The following is a 19,424-nucleotide window of genomic DNA, read 5'->3' as shown; positions in this document are numbered from 1 at the left end:
GAAAGAACAAAAAGTCTTACATATATTTTTATCTTTTTATACTTTCTTTATAGATTTAAAAAGTATGCCTTATGGTTCCCGTATATTTTAGAGACCATGAGAAAGCTTGGATTTAAGGTCTCCATATATTTTTTCTCTCTCTTATTTTCACCCCCCTCTACAAAATGATTCATAACATATTAATGGACCAAACTCCTTTGGAGCCTGAGAAACTGTCATGCTTCCATATCCTGGTCCTGTTTAACTCTTCCCTTTGATCCACTCCATCCTAAGAACATAATGTATAAATCTATAAATGTGTTGGAATTGAAGTTATTTTGGTACCCATGCTCCCAAACTCTCCTTTTCTGAGGCTCATGAGAATGGCTTTGTGGTGCCCCATTTCCTCTCTGCCCTCAACCTCAAAGGAGGATCCCACCATTGTCAAACTAAAGTTTTAGGATTTGTGATGCAGAATTATGGGACAAAATGAGAGTGAAAGGCTGGCTCTCCTGCTCCAGCGGGCTGGGCAGTGGAAGTTGTTGACAGTGGAGCAGCAGGGCGTATGTGTGGGAGCAGGTGGGAGAGGAAGGGGGTGTTGTGAAGAAATCCATAAATTTCTTGCAACTTGTGATTGTTCCTGAAATGAAAGTACAGACTTGCTGTTATTTTGAAATTAATGTTTGATTGCTGGGCTGTAGGACTCTGTCATTATTCTGAGATTGAACCATGTGGGTCATGTTTTTTCTGATTAGTCTTAATAAGGTTACATAAATTCAAGTGAGAATAAGTTAATTACCACAACCACTTGGGCAGGTACATAGATGATAACGTTGCCTACAAAGAAAGACATCTATAAGAAAAACAGCCTAGGTTCATGTTCCCAAATCTTAGGATACATCAGACTCACCTGGGGAGCATTTTAAAATGCAGACTCTTGGGCCCCATCCCTAGCAGTTTTGATGCTGTTGTTTGGGGGTCAAGTTCTAGGATTCTGCATGTTTCATTGTCCCCCTGTGATTCTGGTGAAGGGAGTTTAGGAACCCTACTCTGGCACAAGGCCAATCGGTGTCAGACATCTCCAGACAGTTCTATGTGCCACAAGGGCTCCAGTAGCTCAAATACAGAAATATGAACTTAACAGTGTCCCTTGGATAGTCTCAAAGAAAAGTCTTCATCGCATTCTTCTTAGTCATATTTGCAGGAACATCTCACCTTCTCTGTGGCTCTTATCCCCCGTTCCATGTTTGAAATCTATAGGTGAACCGAAGGCAATAATTATTTAATCTTCTGACACACAGAATAAGCATTACCTAAAACTCTCTCCAACACTAACACAAGCCATTAAATTACATTCACCAGAGTTGTCTCACTAATGCAAATTTCTGCAAAATCTTACCAGAAAGATAATTGGAAAGAAGAGTTGGCTGTGGATTGTTAAGTATTTGTCTAATTACATAATGGGATGCTGAAATGAAAACAGATAATGTTTTGCTTGCAGGAGATTTTGGAAAAGGCTGCACTTCGTCTAAGTAAAAAAGGCTTCCTTACCCACCATCAACTTTGGTTGTAGATTAACTAGATTGTCCATTTTAAAGTCGTACAATGAAAATATTTATGCTTATCTCCTGGTACAGTTTGCTCAGAGCTTCCAGAGCCTGGTTTGGAAGGAGTGAGGGCCACTCGCCCACTGTGCCTAATCATAAAATACCAAATGTTCTTAAAACAGCATTGCTCAGGCTAGCCTGTTGCCATTTATCATGCAGGTGACGCTAAAACTCTAATCACTGAAGCAGGACTTGAGAAGTGAAACAAACCATCACAGAATACAAGGTTTTTATGGAAACTTTATAGCCAGCCAGCTCAGTCTTCTTAGAGAGGATGCTTTTGTAACCTCTGGGCAAACACACGTAAGAACCATCCAGGAAACAGTTTATATAAATTTAAATATAAATAAATATATATATATATATATTAAAATTTTAAATTTATTTAATCATGATAGAGAGACAGGCAGATGGAGAAGCAGGCTCCATGCAGGGAGCCCGATGCAGGACCCGATCCCAGGTCTCCTGGATCATGCCCTGGGCTGAGGGCGGCACTAAACCACTGAACCACCGGGGCTGCCCCAGGAAACAGTTATATTGATTGGTCAGTCTAGAGACACAGGAGGAAGACCTGAGAGCCAATGTGCCCTGGCTGGATACTGTCCACTCACTTTATATCCTCTGCACCTGCTGGTCTTGTCACTGAAAAATAATGGTCATGTCCCACTAAATTGGAAGGTATTTTGATGTCATCTTAAATGAATTTCAACTCTATGATAACATATTTCCCTTGTCTCAGCCATATGTAGGCTAGGAATTAATATGGTGAAGTGGTAACGACCAGTGAGAAAGGCAGATGGAGAAAAGGTAAAACCAACTTTGTTTTGTATACTTGAGCAAATTTCCTTTAGGAGATCCATTCAACCAGACTCCAGGCTGTTAGCAGAAGTCTTACCGCTTACAAGAAATATTAAAGTTATTGATGGGGTAAAGATATCAAAGTTGTAAAATGTAAACATCCAATACATGCAGTAAAATTTTAAAATATTTTCTTATTATATTTTTATTACATATTGTATAAAATTTTTAAAAATAATACATTTTGAAGACAATGCTATAATGATTAGCACATTAGCTTTCAATATCCAAGATATTGTAGTAGTCTTTAAAAAAAACAAAACAAAACAAACAAAAAGCTGTTAACCAGCCAAGAAGGCTTTGCTTCATATCCACAGCTACTGGGGATTTTTCAATTTTTTTTTTTATAGATTAGACATAAAAAGCTTGAGCCTCAAAGCAAACACATACCATTTACAGCCCTTTATTTCCAAGGGAAAGGGGTATTTTATGTCACATCCTGTTTTGTAAATAGGACTCTGCCTTCCAAAATTCCAAGGAGAATGCAGCTGACAGCATGCTTTCTTGGACTGCGCATGCTACCATTGGCATCTGAATTCCTACGGGAACTTAGCAGAGAGTGGGTCACTCACCTCCCTAGAGCTGGTTATCTTTCTTAAGATAGCTGAGCATTGGGTTGAGCAAGGTTTGAAGGATATGATTTTTTTAAAGATTTTATTTATTTTATTCGTGAGAGAGAGAGAGAGAGAGAGAGAGAGAGGCAGAGATATAGGCAGAGGGCGAAGCAGGCTCCTCATGAGGACCCTGATGTGGGACTCAATCCCAGGACTATGGGATCACAACCTGAGCCAAAGGCAGATGTTCAACCACTGAGCCACCCAGGTGTCTCAAAGGATATGATTCTTAAGAATGATACAGACTATTTCTGTTTCAACTGAGAGTGTCTTACCAGTTTAAAACAGAATGAGGCGAACTGCATAAGATTGAGAGCCTTAAATAATCTTTTCTAAGATGGAGTAAGATGGAAAAATCTTTACAGAAAAGAGACTCATAAATTTTGATTCATACTGAAAACGATGTACTTAAAAAGAATCGTGGAGTTTAGCATTCCAAAAAGATCAGCTGGGCTCTCTAAAAAGGAGTGCAGAATTTAGGTCTTTAGTATTTCCTTTCTATTAGAGATTGGTACCCCGTCTTCTCCTGAGTGGAGGACAAAACCTGAAGATATTCAGAAGAAGACAACCACTGTAGGATGTCTGGTGGTGAGGACACAGCCCTCCCTCATGGCATTTCAGAATTTTTCTGTTTTTTTTGGCATAAGGAGTAGATACTTCCTCTAAAAAAGACACCTATATATTTAAGGTTACCTGTTTCCTTTCGTTATACCATTTTACCCCTGTCAATAAACATTTTTTGATTTTCTTCTTTAATATCAGGAACAGAGCCCAGCTCCTAAGAACAGCACATCAAGTAATTCAGACAACCCCTCCTGGTGAAAACCTGATGTATACATATAGATAGTCATATGTTTATATACACATTTATACATATTAATAGAAATTGCACATCTTCACTAGACTTCCAGACAGAGGGCAGCCCCAGTGGCTCAGCCGTTTAACGCTGCCTTCAGCCCAGGGCCTGATCCTGAAGACCCGGGATTGAGTCCCACAGTGGGCTCCCTGCATGGAGCCTGCTTCTCCCTCTGCCTGTCTCTCTCTCTCTCTCTCTCTCTCTCTGTGTGTGTGTGTGTGTATGTGTGTCTCATGAATAAATAAATAAAATCTTAAAAAAAAAAAAGACTTCCAGACAGAGTAGAAAGAATGAACTAGAAGCAATATCTGAAAGGATAATGACTGAGAATCTTCCAAAACTGACAAGACACTGTGAATTTGAGAAGGCTCCTTCCCTGCAAGCACTCATGATTCAATTAGATCAATGAGTAAAAAAAAAAAAAATAGTTAAAATGCATATTGTCAAGTAAGGAAGTGGAGGATTTGCACAGGAAGAATAACATATAAACTGGAAGGTCAGGAAAGGTATCCAGAGTAGATTTTGTTGGAGTTAAAGCACGAAGAGGACAACTGATTATTTTAACATACTTATTTTAGTTAACTATCATAATTATGTTACTTATTTCACACATTAAATTATTCAATTATCTCAAATATCTCAACAATTATTTTTATTGCAATAGTTTTCTCAAATAGATGAGCAACAGCATTAAAATTCTGAAGTTGAGCTTACAGACTATACTCCAAAAAGCAAAGGAGACAATTTTTTTTAACATCTAATCTATTTGACTTTAAAGTTACTTGTTCCTATAAATTACCCATATTTTTGTTTGTTTGTTTAACTAAATGCCAGGGGAAAGTTCTATGCTGAAATCTTGTGGGTTGTATTAATTTGTGCTAATGGTCCTGCTCATGAACCATGACTTCTCAAATAAAAAGCAATTGATTTTCCTAAGATACTTATTTTCTTTACCACCTTGCTTTCTATAGGATGGATTTATTGACTTTTTAGAGTTTATTGCTGCTATAAATCTGGTTATACGAGGGAAAATGGATCAAAAATTAAAATGGTATTTTAAACTGTATGATGCTGATGGAAACGGTTCTATTGACAAGAAGGAACTACTGAACATCTTCATGGTAAGTGAAGTAGTGAAGTAACTTTGTAGGACATTGTATAGTTCATGCAGTTTTCCTCCCTCTGGAGCTGGTGACAGCTCTCTAGATGATTGGTGACTCTTGGGATATACATTTGGAACCGCTGGAGCAACGTGAGTTTCACCATGCTGTTGGTTACTGAGTGTGCACCTGCAAACCAGCACTTTCTTGTCGGTGTTCAAATTCACAAATGTAGCAGATGAAAAGTGAAATAAACATGATCTAAAACAATCTTTTTGTCTTCATCTGTGCAGTTTTTTTAGGCGCAGCTCAAATACTAGATGGCCTAGATAGCAAGAGCCATGGACTAAGAACATAGGTACCTGAGGACCCATCTTTCTGGAGGCTCGACTAAAGTATTTCTAATAGGCAGCTCAAGGATCTTGGGTCCTTTCCAGCTCTAAAGTTCAATAATTCCCTTTATAAATATCACCCCCCTCCATCACAGAAATGGGAATAGTTATCATCATGTATAAAATGAAGTGGATCATAGATTAAAAGATGATTCAGCGGGACGCTATACCTAAGTGACGATGTGAGGTAAGATAAACATTATGAATGCAATATAGTGAATTTGGACTCAGAATTAGAATCAGGTCTTAGAAATGATCTGGTCCAAAGTCTTTCATTTATAGATGAAGGAGTTTGAATTACAAACATAATACATAGTATAAATATTAGCAAAAATGCAAAGAAAAATAAATGGGTAGAACTACAATTATAATTAAACACCTCAACAAATGGGCAAAGTTCATATTTAAGACTGTTTAGCAAATGTAGAGTTAACCAACATATGCAAAGAATTCAAGAGAATAATACTAATGTCGTATATTATCATATATAATAATCTCACACAGGCAATTTACAAAAAAATGCCAAGATGCACTTTGTAATTGAATTTTGTAAGCATTAAAATTCAGAAATTCTGTACCTACAAAATTAGGAATTGAAAATACTCTTTAGAGTATGCCCAATCCCATGTAAATTTTAGACTACCCTCTTAAATAAACATACTCAAATTTATTTTAAAAACATTAAATATGTAATATAGCATGCAAATATTGAGGAATGCCTCCAAAGCAGTACTCAGAGCAAGGGTTCTTATCCCAGGATCTATGGATCTGTGGCCTTTGGGAATCCTTGAAGACCCTGAAATTGAAGGCAAATTTTTCCCTGTATGTTATCCATTTTGGGGGAGAGAGTGATAGCCATTAGATTCTCAAAAGAATTAGGAGGAATGAAACGATAAAAGTGATTTTGCCTAAATCTTATGGAAATTTTTGGACAGACTCATTAGTTAAAACGTATAACTTATGTTAGTAAAGAAAAGATAAATATTAAGTAGCTGATTGAGTTTTTTTTCTTAAAGTGTTTATAAGGAGAAGAAATAGGGAAATGGAAATAATAAAAGCGTAGAGCAGAAATTAATAGTTGATACTATTTGTCTCCAATTAAATTAATAAAGATTAACAAGAATAAGATGTAATTCTGGCCAGGGGACTATAACAAGAATCTTACACACTGTGGAGGGACTCTAAATGGATATAACATTCCTGGAAATTTGGTAATCTGCACCAAGAGGGTAAAAATTTATCTTTATTTTAGAATCAACATTTTTGGTCAGGAAAAACAATCATTAACATCATCAAGATAAAAGTTCTATGATTGACATCACAGAGTCCCTTAAAATACTAAAAATAAGTGACTTAAAAGAGGAAAAATTTTAAATAAATTAATGAAACAGAATATGTACTTATAAAAAATGAGTGGTTGACACACATGTTTTCTATATGGGGGCAAGTAAAAAAAATAGGGTAAGGAATAATACATGCAGTTTAAGTTCTCTCAATACATGCTAACAGGGTGTTAAAATATAGCCCAACCATCAAAAGATCCAAAGGAAGTACTAGATTTTAGGCAAAATTTACAAAGGAAGTAGTTACATCTTAATTTCACTTCAAGGGCATAAAATGGTCCGGAAGATTTTTTTTTTTAGAAGGGTTATTAAACAGGATTTCTTGGGTAAGAGCCCTCAAGTCAATAGCATGGTGATTTAAGGAGATCATTGATATTTGGGGAACACTGTGTTCCAGTGTTTAAATCTGAGAAACCTAATGAAACAGGCTGTGGCGGCAGAGTAGAGGGGTACGTTTAGGAAGTATCTCATGCCCAAAATTAGTTGGGATGAAGGTTTTTTCATGGATCAGATATGGGGGGGAGGTGGAGAAAGCTGACGTAGAGTTGTCTTAGATCTTGTCCGGCTGGGCCACATGGAGGAGTGAGGGCATCCCAGAAGAAGAAGGAGCTGGCGGTAGAACTGGAGAGTGGTTCTCAACCAGGAGCCATGTCGTCGTACTCCTTCTCCCCCAGGGGACATTTGGCAATGTTGGGGGGCATTTTGGTTGTTAGCAGGGGAGTGAGTGGAAGAGGGTGTGGTGCTACTGCTATCTATTGTTTAGAGACCAGGGGTGCTGATAAAGTCTCCAATGCACAGGACACTTCTGAACAAGAAAGAATTATCTAGTCTGAAATATCTATTATGCAGATGTTGAGAAACTCAGACCTAGAACTTCTAGAAGGAGCCTCCTCGAGGGGTCAGCTAGAATCAGAATGCATGATGCACGTCTAGGGGATTGCAGGAGAGAGTCTCAGGAATGAAGGAGAGGCATGGTCTCAGACAAAGAGTGGATTTTAAACATCCGCCATCCAGACAGCTCTGACGCTAGATAACCGTGACACTGCCTGCCAGGTCAGAGCTGTCCTGCTTTCCCATCTCTCCCCCTCCTCCTGCTCCCACTCAGCCAAGGGCTTAGCAGGAGAAAATGCAGATATGCTAAATAAGGGAGGAAAGAAGGAAACAACCCATGCCTCCTTACCTGTCCCCCAACCATGTTTCTCCTGTAAGAAGAGGGAAAACATGGGCAATGCTGATGACTCCCTCCGAAAATACCCCTTCAGGCCTCATCAACCTTCCAGTCAATCTTTCAGTCTCACATATATTGCCTGGAGGTGGGTGACAGACAAATCCTAGGAATTTCATAATCTTTTATTATGACTTATATATGTGGTCTGGTATCTCTACCAGGGATACTGGATGCCAAGCCAAATTTTCTAGGCTGTCGGGACACTGAGAAACCCTAAAAACACTCATCTAATAGAGGACATTAGATGTAGGTAACCATTATTCTAAGTATTATACCCTATACTGTGAGACCTTGACTTGCTAAGGCCACAGGGGTGGTGCTTTACCACCGCTCCCTAGGACCCTGGATTCAGCCTCAGTAATGCTTGGGAAGCAGCGGAAGAGATAGTCCTGTTTCAGACTGTGCCCTCAATTAAAATATGTTGCCAGTGGTTTTTCTAAAGATCCCTTCACGTTTAGTCATGACAGTTATGTTCAAATTCCCAGATGACTACTCATTCTCTCTCTCTTTAATTTTATTATGAATTTCTATATCAAACATTGGTCGTTTAATTTAATCACCTAGAGGTGGGGGACGAGGGAAGAATGGTTAAATTTTCCCTCTAGGAAAGCTGGAAATGTCATTTTCCCCAGGTCTCCTGACAGCCTTTATGATGAAAAGGTGCTGGCAGGATGTGAGAGAAATTCAGTGTCCTTCGAAGGCACACATATCTGTCTTCCCAGTCGATCATTCTACAAAAGGGCAAAAAGGACCAGAGGTGCCAGTGTCAGAAGCTGGAGGGGAAGCCTTGGAGGCTTACAGAATATCCTTTCATGTTTCTCCATAAGAATAATGATAATTGGTCTGAAGTTGAAAACATTGCCTGTTCTCTAGGTCCAGAATTCTTATAACAGTGGCCGCTAACATTTTTTTTTTCTCCAGTAGCCTTCTTTTGCATCTTTTGTGACCTGATACGTTGAATGGCTCCCTTTGTGCTATACAATATCAAGCTTCAGATTGTATGCAGTTAATTAAATGTCTAAGCCTCATTATCCTGAACTGACATCTAATCTTTTTATTTATTTTTAACAACTAGAACAGGTTAGACAGCAAAAACGACACGAACATATCCTCAAATTCTGTTACATTGGGGTAGAAATGTCACAAAATGTATTTGCTTCCAGCAAAGGTGAACTCTCTGATTTAATTTCTCTTTGCAGGCTGTACAAGCCCTCAATGGCCAGCAAACTCTGAGTCCTGAAGAATTTACTAACTTGGTGTTTAATAAGATCGATATAAACAATGATGGTAAGGCAGTCACTCTCCTTGGAGAGTTTTTTGTTGTTGTTGTTGTTGTTGTTGTTTTTTTTTTTAATTTACAAAGTAGGAGATGGGGTGGTAGGAGTGCCCTTTAGGCAAAAGCATGAACCCTTCAAGAAAATCCTAGTTGTGATATGACTTGGACTTCATAATTTGGCCAATTCAATGTTCTCCAGTCAGTACAATTTTTAATTGAGTCAATATTTATTGACTATACACACACACACATATATATATATTTATTGACTATACACACACATATATTTATTTATTGACTACACACACACACACACACACATATGTAGTCAATAAATATTCACTGAATTAAAAATTGTACTGACTGGAGAACATTGAATTGGCCAAATTATGAAGTCCAAGTCATATCACAACTAGGATTTTCTTATATATATTTTCTCTCTCTCTCTCTCTCTATATATATATATATATATGTGTGTGTGTGTGTGTGTGTGTGTGTATACACACACATATATTCAATTCATGGTGTTTGACACTTTTGAATATATGAACACAAGTAAAGGGAGGTACAAGGAAAGAAAACTAGGAGAATATGATATGAAGGAGTCTGCTGTTTGCTCTGTGATATGTTCTAGTAATTACTCCTTTCTACTGGAGGTGTCTCATCACCTTGCAAATAAACTCAGGTTTTCCATACTATAAAAATCATCACTTCAATTGTGTGATTTTCTTCTACTATCAGATTTTTTTCCTTCCCTTTCACTACACATTTTTGGGAAGAGTTGTACTTGCCTTCATTTCTGTTCTTTGTACCTTTTCTACATTTCTACTCTTTCTGCTCATCTCTCCATCTGCTCTTGACACCTCAAAATCTGGGCTCCTCTTAGCTCGGAGAAGGTGCACTTCTTCAGAGGCTGAGTGCAAGGGAAGACACAGACATTCCAAGAGAAGAGGGAGTGCTGACGCCAAATGACTTTGATCTCAGTAAAGTGGTAGGGGAGCATATTGATTTGAGATTGAAGCAGCGTATCTAGGAATGTTCCTTAAAAACAGAAAGTTTGATGTTATGGAGTATATGATGTTAGTAAGTGGTTTAAGGCGGGTAGGGGACAATGGATATGAGGTACTAGGACTTGCATGGCCATGGTAGTCATCAATCCAAGATTCCTTTTTCCACGGAACCAACGTGCCCGCATCTTGTAATGGACACTAGAGGGCAGTAGACATCCATGTTGAGTGTGGCAGTTTGCGCAAGTCTAATGTGGCCGCTCAGTCTGGCAGGATGGGATGGAGGAGGCCGGAGGGACTTCACATGAAGTCACCATTGTGAGTGAGACAAACAACTGGACAAGAGTATAAATCTCAGAAAAACACTTGGGGAATGTATCAATATGTATCAGTGTATCAATAGCATCAATAGCATCAGTCTCCCTCTTACGACCCTGTCCTCAATTCCAAGTCCATATGCTCATTTTCTAATTTGCCAAGATCAAAGCCATTTGGTTGTAATCACATATATTTGGGTCTATATAGATCGAGGACAGAATAAATCGGTTCATGCGAAAGCTTGAGAAACACGGAGTCCGACTACCCACGACTGACCAGGAAGCTAGGTGAAGGTAGACAAGGAGCAGAGAAATGGAGAATGGAAGATCTTAGGAGGCCAGTGAAAATCGTATTTGAAATATGCAACTGAAAACTCTGATCACTAAACAGGACAAATTCTGTAGGTTTTGTTCAGTTTTAATTTTTAATCTTAGAGGTGCTGGCATGTGGCAGGGATGGAAGGAGAGATGATAAAACATTTCAGCCTGGGGCTGAAATCGTTAACCAAAGGACAATTGCCCTGGAAATTGGTGGGGGGGGGGCACATTGTGAATGTTTAAGACTTAGCAACACAATGAGTGTCAAAAGGACAGTCAAGAATGTTTGCAAAGATCCCTGGATCCTGCTTCTAGCGATGGAAGTGAGGTGACAGGATAGTGAGGGGATAGGACCTCTCCTGGAGAAGTATGAGGGCTGCGGTGGCCTTGGTTTCTATTAGTGTGAGGAAAGAGATAATGTGTTCCAGAAAACCAGAAGGATTTGTTTTCAATTTACTATTGAAACAGTTTCCTCAAAAACAAAGTATAAGCAACCAATGAAGTGGGGGACTGAGGTTGGAGGAGCCTAGAAGAAAAATGGCAGGGAGGGGGGTTGCAAAACAATGCAAATCTAAAAGCCTGTAGGCATTTTCTTGGGCAATAACTGAGGATACCAGCAGCCTGGGAAGTGGGCTCTCTGACTGGGAAGAGAATGTGAAAAAAGAGAGAATATATTACAGTTTCTGGAAGAGCTTAATGGAACTAATCACGTGAATCATTTTCTCTGATGAAAACTTGTATTTAAGAAAAAAGATGCCTATCATTACCTTTACAATGAAGATATCAAACGAGCTGCGTTTTGGAACAACAGTGAACCACCATTTCTTGGCAAATGCATATACAGAACTAAAACTGATAGAATTTGCTTTTATATGCAAATTATCAGCGGTTGTTTTATCATCTCATTAAGAGACAGCTGGGTCATTCCCTCTGTCAAGAAAAGGATGCTAAAATTGTACTGTTGGACAAAGACAGCCCAGAGCACCAGAAGGCGAGGAAGGGGAAGTAATGAAGACATGGAAGGTTGATATTTGCAGAAGTGTAAAAGGATTTTGCCAGTATTTGACACGGGAAAATAAAGTGTGTTACACATAAAGGGGAGCAGACACCACGGGGAAAATGTCTATTCATGTTTGCACAAGCCTAAGTATATACACCTCAAATAGGATTTTTTAAATTGTTGATTATCGTTCTTATCAAAACATCAGTGTTGGTAGAAATAGAGATGTTCGGTCAAATATAGCAGAATAGCGTTGACTATGTACCAGCATATTTATTTTATTTTTCAAAATGAAAAGCAAGCACAGCATTGGTATCTGATAATTCAGTGAATATTGAAACCAGAGATGAAGAAGATCGCAGCACACCGGGAACTTTAGGAACATATACGAAAATCCCAATTTCACTGCAAATTGTTTACAAAAGAATGACCAACAAAACCTTTGTTGGGTCAGAAAAATACACAACGGCTATGACGTGTTCTATGCATGATTATCGTGGTAGTTAGCAAATCACAGAAGATTAATCAAAAGAGAGGCCTAGGATAAATGCTAAGAAAATAAAAAGATGAGGGTCTGCAAACTCCACGAGGGCAACTGTTTCTGTTTTATGTACTTTGGTATTTCTTGCATGTTTATACTTCCTGACATGTCGTAGTTACTCTATGAATAATTGTCAGGTGAAGGAGTGTCTGGTAAGAAGAAGCCATGAAAAGTGAAGGAAGAAATAAAAAAGAAACAAGCACAACATGCAATGTATTTTTTTTAAATATTTATTTATTTGAGAGAGAAATACAGCAAGAGAAAGAGAGCGTGTGCTCACACTAGTGGAGGAGAGGGAGAGGGTCAAGCAGACTCCCTGCTGAGCAGGGAGCCCAATGTGGGGCTCAATCCCACAACCCTGAAATCATGACCTGAGCTGAAATCAAGAGTCGGATGCTTCGCCGACTGAGCCACCCAGGCCCCCACAACATGCAATGTTAACTGTAGGAAGAAAGGTGTCTGGACTATTTTAACATATATGTGCGTACGCATTGCTACTTCATAAACTGCAAGTGCCACTGTTTAACGGGAGCCAATTGCCAATGGAAAGTGAAACTGGGGGACAGAAAGAGGTCCAGGGGACTCTTTCGTTTCATCACACCTTAATGTAGTGCTTATGCTTTATATCATGAGCATGCTTTATTGTAATAATTCAGCAAGCTGCTTCTAATCGTGTATTGTGCACAAAAGCACCAGGAAGGGAACCTTGAAGAGGATCCCAAAGGCAGGGGATTGAAGCTCAGCACTCAGTATTACTGAGGAATGAGAACAGGCAGGACAGTAAGACAAGTCGGGACGCGTGATTAACTTGGCATTCGGGTAGAGGGTGGGGGTGACTGGTTGATGGGCACTGAGGGGGGCACTTGGTGGGATGAGCACTGGGTGTTATGCTAAATGTTGGCAAATTGAACTCCAATAAAATTTTTTTTAAATAATTGGAAAAAAAAAAACTTGGCATTCTGCAACCTTTGCTGCAGGAAGAACAGCAGTCGTGTTATACCAAGCACTGCCTCGGAGTCGTTCTTGACATGATTTAGGAAGATTTAGGTGCTGTTCACAACATCAAGTGCGGAGAGTGTCCAGGCAAGTTGACCCTGGCGCCAGGAAGCGCAGGGACAGGGGAGACATGAGTGGCTCATCATAATACACCGTGAAAGTGAAAAGAGACAGACTAAGGCCAAAGAGGAAATGAAAGCAGTGACTGTTGGGTGGATATTTTGGGTAAAGGAAAACAGGGACAGAGCATGGAGACATTTTATTGAGCAGTTAACCGGAGGGACCAGTGTTCTTGCCTGGGACATTGTGGAAAGCCACGAGAGTCACAGTGACTTAAACTGGGACGCAGAGCACACCAGGAGATAAGAGGGAATCGAGTTTTTCTCATATAAAAGAAACTGCTGTTCTTAAAAACTCTGCTGTGAAGTGCTGCCGAATGCCTCTAGTGCCACCTTGCTAATGACTCCAAAACTGAGTTGTGTAGACTCTTCACTGGTGTCCGCCCTTGAAAGTCCGTTCATTCTCATCTCCTGAGACCCCACCTCCCCTCCCATCTCTGCTAATTTCCCAGCCCCTCTACCCTGTTTCACCAAATTCTAATTTAAAAGAATTAGAATTGCAAAAAAAAAGAAGCCCTTTACACAGACTGGTTTCTTTTAAAACCAGGCTGACTTCTTGAGAGCAAAAATAATAATGTGGGCACTGCACAGCAAATTTTGGCTTTTTTTTTTTTTTTTGAGGTGGGGGGTTGAAGGTCCTTTTTGTTCTTTTATGAAAGATACTGTAAGATGTTAGTGGGAAGAAATACAGGATCCAGGAATATCAACAAAATAACCAGCGAGATTGCAAAAACAAGGTTAAAGAAAATATTCATGGGGAGCTTCTATTGTCAGTGAAGCTGCTGAAATCGGGAGTGAGTGATGGAAGGGCACTGACCTTCAGGGTCTCCAGGAGGAGAGAATGTATCCACAAACACAACAAAGAAAACTAAGTAATGTAAATATAAATGATGAGTATATATCTATTTCAACCTATAAAAATAAAATTGTGTACTTTCTGAATTATGCCCTACAAATAATATAATGTATCTTTAAATATAAAACAAAATAATAAAGACTCAAACAATTGTTTTAGATCCTTCTTTTTTAAAAATTTTATTTATTTATTCATGAGAGACACAGAGAGAGGCAGAGACACAGGCAGGCTCCATGCAGGGAGACTGATGCAGGACTCGATCCCAAGACCCCAGGATCATGACCTGAGCCCAAGGCAGATGCTCAACCACTGAGCCACCCAGGTGTTCCTGTTTTAGATCCTTCTGAGTCCTGTGATCTCCAACTCGGTCACCTCTTACTGGCTTTGGCTCTTTGCTGGTAGATTTTTTTTTTTTTGTTTTGAGGGGAGGCTTCTGGTTGTGCATAGACAATCCTTTCTCGACAGATTCAGAAACCCTCCTTTTAATTTGTTTGGGCATAAATCAGGCAAATTAAAAGGGATTAGGAAGCAATGTTTAGAAACGTCAGATAAAGGAAAGCAATTTGTCAGCATGTTTTCTGAGCACCTGTCACATTCCAGCACCGTCGTCTGCCGAGCCAGGTGGCGGAGGAAGTGGCCCTCTGTAGCTGGTCCTTAATCCATGTTTGATGAATAAATGAATGAACGCTAAGTGCTAGAGGGGAAAGAGGAAAATTTCAAAGTGAGGACTTTAGATAGAAATAGTAAATATTATAAGCTGCTATAGGTAGAAGTTGGCTCAATTTCAAAAAGAATTTTTTTAATCATAAGTGGTTAGGAAACATGAAAAAAAACAAATATGCAGAGTTCACATGTTTTGAGAAAAGTGAAAGAACAACAGTGAAGAGTTCCATCTTCTAAGTTGTTAGGGGAATAGAACTTAAAGTTTCTCATCACAAGAAAAAAAAAAGTGTAAAGTGTGAGTATGTGAGGTGATGGATGTTTACACTTCATGTGAGCTGTTGCAATAAATACATGAATCAAATCACTGTGTCGTACACCGTAAACTGACACAAGGTTATATGTCAATTCTATCTCAATTTTTTTTAACTTTTTTTTTTTTAAAGAAACTCCATTTTTTCTCTCTTTCCCACCCCAGTAGCTTGTGTTGCCTTCACCTGACATGGTGACTATACCCTCCCCGCGCTCAGACTTAGCTCCTTCCTCCAGCAGTGGTGGCGACAGACAGGTGTTCCAGCTGAGCGATCAGAACCCACTTCGGTTCCCCCGTCTACACTCTCGCTTCTCTTGGGGTCATGCGAAGCCCCTAGAAATTTGAAAGACTTCTGAGTGGGGGGATTTAGCAGCTACGATTTCCCTTTGCAAAGGACAAGATTGTCCTGTTGTTATTTATGGTCCCGTGACCCCCTGCTCTGCACCCATCTGACCTTCCCCAGCCACACACTTACTACTCTTCATTTTCAGTTTTCTCTCCTTAACTTTGGTTCATCCCACAGTTAGACTCTCCCTGTGAGACATAGATGATTCCTTTCCTACCCTGTGGGTTCTGCACAGACTCCTTTGGCATAAGGAAAACCTAAGGAACAAATTCTTAAAAATGTGCTTTCGAATTTGCAGTGCCACTGCAACTGAAAGCGAAATATCTTTTTTTTTAATTTCTTTTTTTTTTTTTTAAGATTTTACTTATTTATTTATGAGAGAGACAGAGAGAGAGGCAGAGACACAGGTAGACAGAGAAGCAGACTCCATGCAGGGAGCCTGATGTGGGACTCGATCCTGGGACCCCGGGGTCACACCCTGAGCCAAAGGCAGACTCAACCACTGAGCCACCCAGGTGTCCCTGAAAGGGAGTATCTTATGAGAGTGTGATGATCCATGCTTATTTATATTTGAATCACTGTGGTGGTGTTTTGGATATTTGGCTTTACTAAAAAGTACAGGTACAGTGTAACTCCCGACTTCAGGTCCTGCAGACCCTCTGCCCCAGGGGCACATTCTTAGTTACTAAATGCTCTTGATTTGTCTTTGGCTGGCCTTCTACCAGGCACAAAGCCAATCTGGTAAAATCTCTTTGAGATCAGGAGCTACGTCTCTACCCCTCAACTCCAATGCACTCATGTGCAGCTACCTCCCAGCAGACTCTAAGCCTAGGGTGGGTGGTGGTCCACTGAGGCCAAAGAAAAGACTCAGAGACAGTGATCAAGACATAGGTGGTGGTTTTTTTTTTTTAAGATTTTATTTATTCATTTGAGAAAGAGAGAGCATGAGTGAGGGGAGGGGCAGAGGGAGAAGGAGGAAAAACAGACTTCCGGGTGAGCAGGGTGCCTGATGCAGGGTAAGACATAGGTTTATGGGGGAAACTTACGTACAGGGAATCCAGGAGTGGCCACCTGGACAGAGCATCTGCTCTGGCATCTATGTGCAGCAAGTTGTCTATCATAGCAGTTCCACCTAGCAACTCTCGGTGGCCCTCCCCCTCCCTGCATGGACAGCACTTCCAAGGAAATCAAGCTCTGCCACCTGGACACTGTTTTAAGGGAGATGCTCCAGGTTGGCCAGCCCCAGAGCCCCTGACCTTGAACACTGAACAACACATTCCACCACACAGTCTGCTTGATTGGACATAGAGGGAGGACGGGATCTTTACACTTCCAAGACAGATTAACAGGGGCATTCGGGGATGTTTGCACAAACTAGCTATCAGCATGTACCATAAAACTCATAATGACAATCCAAGTGAGTCAACAGTACCTCCCATCTCCCTAAATGTTGAAGAGTTGTCTTGTAGGGTGAGGATAGTGACAAAACATTGCAGCCAGAGCACATGAGTGTAAGGAGATGGTTTTATAGCCCTGGACTGGCCAGCATGGGCCCAAGGCCTAAGTCAAGGTGATGAAATTAGGAATAAAAAAGGAGAGGGGTGCCTCGGTGGCTCAATCAACTGAGCATCCAACTCTTGATCTCAGCTCAGGTCTTGATCTCAGGGTTGTGAGTTCAAGCCCTGCATTGGGCTCCATGATGGGCATGGACCTTACTTTAAAAAGGCATATCAGAAAATGGCTGGCCAATAATTATATGGGGAATGAATAAATGTTTAACCTTCCTAGGGGTGCCCGGGTGGCCCAGTCTGTTAAGAGGCTAACTCTTGGTTTGGGCTCAAGTCATGATCTGAGGGTTCTGGGATGGAGACCCCAGTCAGCCTCAGCACTCAGTAGGGAGTCTGTTCGTCCCTCTCCCTCTGCCCCTCCCCCCTGCTCATTGCTCTCTGTATATATTTCTCTCTCAAATAAATAAATAAAATCTTAAAAAAAAATGTTTAACCCTCCTCACAGCTTTGGACACTCCCTGCAATTATTTCCTCAGGGAGAAGAACATTGAAAACGGCCTCGCATGCAGTCATTTCCTCTTCATCTTAGAAATCAGCAGTATTCATGCTTCTATCACTTGGTCGTTATCTTCAAGATTAAAGGTCAAATAGCCAATATTATGTAGAGACATAAATGTGTATGTGAACACAGGTGCATTGCTGATATTCTCAACTTAAAAAATAGATTGTATTTGGGGCACCTTGGTCATTCAGTTGGTTAAGTGTCCGACTCTTGATTTCAGCTCAGGTCACAATCTCAGGGTTGTGAGATTGAGCCCCGCATTGGGCTCCATGCTGGGTGTGGAGTCTGCTCGAGATTCTCTCTCTCCCTCTTCCTCTGTCCCTCCCCCAACTCCACTTGCATTCTCTCTCTGTCTCTCTCTCTCCCAAAAAAAGAAAAAATTGTATTTTTCATCTACATTTTCATTGGCAACCCTACCACTGAATGCTTTTCTGTATAAGGATATTCAGAGAACTTAGAATCTGGTTGAGGTGAAAGAATGTCTGAGAAATATCAATAAAAGTACAAAGGAATATATTGTATACACCAGGGATTGGTATGAACAAAGCCTCTTGTTAATTTTTCACTTATTATTTTCTAGGAGAATTGACTTTAGAAGAATTTATCAATGGCACGGAAAAAGATCAGGATCTTCTGGACATTGTTTCCAAGAGCTTTGACTTTTCCAATGTACTAAAAGTAATCTACAGTGGGAAACAGCCAGACACAGAAGGGAGGCTTCCTTCAAACCATGTGAGAAGACTGATCTAGGGAAGGTGGAAGTGAAGCAGCCGTGAGAATGCCTTTCCCGACTTTCAGTGGATGCGAAGAAATGAAAATCTCCCACGTACATGCTGTTGATTTCAGGTTTTTGTTATAATTGGTATCGGCTTGGGAAGACATCACCTAAGTCCCATAGAGACTTCCATAAAGATCGTAGACAAAAGAATCGTTGCTTTTCTGTCTATACATTAGTGATCTCTCTGGATTAGAACATGATGATTAAACTGGGGGATTGTCGCCACATACGTTCAAAATAGAGCTCACATGTAAATTTCTGTGCACACCTAAATTAATCTGCATCTTGAAATAGCCCTGGATTACCTGGGCAGTGTCTCCATACTTTGACATTCTTCTTAAACATGCATTTGGCAAATGTGTTTGCTGCCTCTTGGCTCCTGTTGTATCTGCGTATTATAAAGGACCAAGTTCTGGTCTATAGAGAAACTTTTTTCTGTCCTTTTTTTTTTCTTATTCCTTACCCTGAATCCTGCCTTGAATCACTAATACTGTTCTGCTCCAGAAGGAAAGGTCTTAAGCTATGTAGTAAAAGAGAAAATTTCAGGCCAGGCAATGAGAACGTTTCCGCTGATTTGTTATAAATCTGGGTCCAGTTGTGCATGAAAATGCGATGCATCATCTGTAATTATTATGCCAGTTGGGGGTTTGATCAGAACAGCAGACAGCCAGGCTATGCAACAACAAGCACTTGACATTTTAAACAGTCTTGACATTATAGCTCTGACATTTCATTTTTTATATCCTTTCCAAAAAATGAAATGATGAATGAGATTTCTTGATGGGTTAGAACTTTTTAAGTTTTGGATTCTATATCGCAGGCCCATTAGTACATCTGTCAACGCAAGGCT

The 19,424-nt window shown here is 40.1% G+C and overlaps 2 protein-coding genes across 3 annotated transcripts in view; both read left to right on the top strand.

Annotated features, from left to right (window-relative positions):
• The window catches only part of MORC1 (MORC family CW-type zinc finger 1), a 190,452-nt gene extending 185,431 nt beyond the window's left edge, over positions 1-5,021 (top strand). Inside the window, exon 27 of one of the 2 annotated variants that reach the window (XR_004811644.2) lies at positions 4,886-5,021. The gene's annotated coding sequence lies outside the window, so the exon portion shown is untranslated. The remainder of the gene's footprint in view (positions 1-4,885) is intronic. The other variant, XR_003147905.3, reaches the window with a different exon arrangement.
• Positions 1-19,006, top strand: part of GUCA1C (guanylate cyclase activator 1C) — a 34,273-nt gene extending 15,267 nt beyond the window's left edge. Inside the window, exons 2-4 of the mRNA XM_025478193.3 lie at positions 4,886-5,035; positions 9,177-9,264; positions 18,377-19,006. Of these exons, the coding sequence (XP_025333978.1) occupies positions 4,886-5,035; positions 9,177-9,264; positions 18,377-18,546 (408 nt within the window). The 3' untranslated portion in view covers positions 18,547-19,006. The remainder of the gene's footprint in view (positions 1-4,885; positions 5,036-9,176; positions 9,265-18,376) is intronic.
• Positions 19,007-19,424: the final 418 nt, after the last annotated feature.

Source organism: Canis lupus, chromosome 33 (assembly GCF_003254725.2).
Source record: "Canis lupus dingo isolate Sandy chromosome 33, ASM325472v2, whole genome shotgun sequence".
Lineage (NCBI taxonomy): Eukaryota > Metazoa > Chordata > Mammalia > Carnivora > Canidae > Canis > Canis lupus.
The sequence above is the reverse complement of the archived record's forward strand: the minus strand, read 5'-3'. Positions and strand labels throughout refer to the sequence as shown.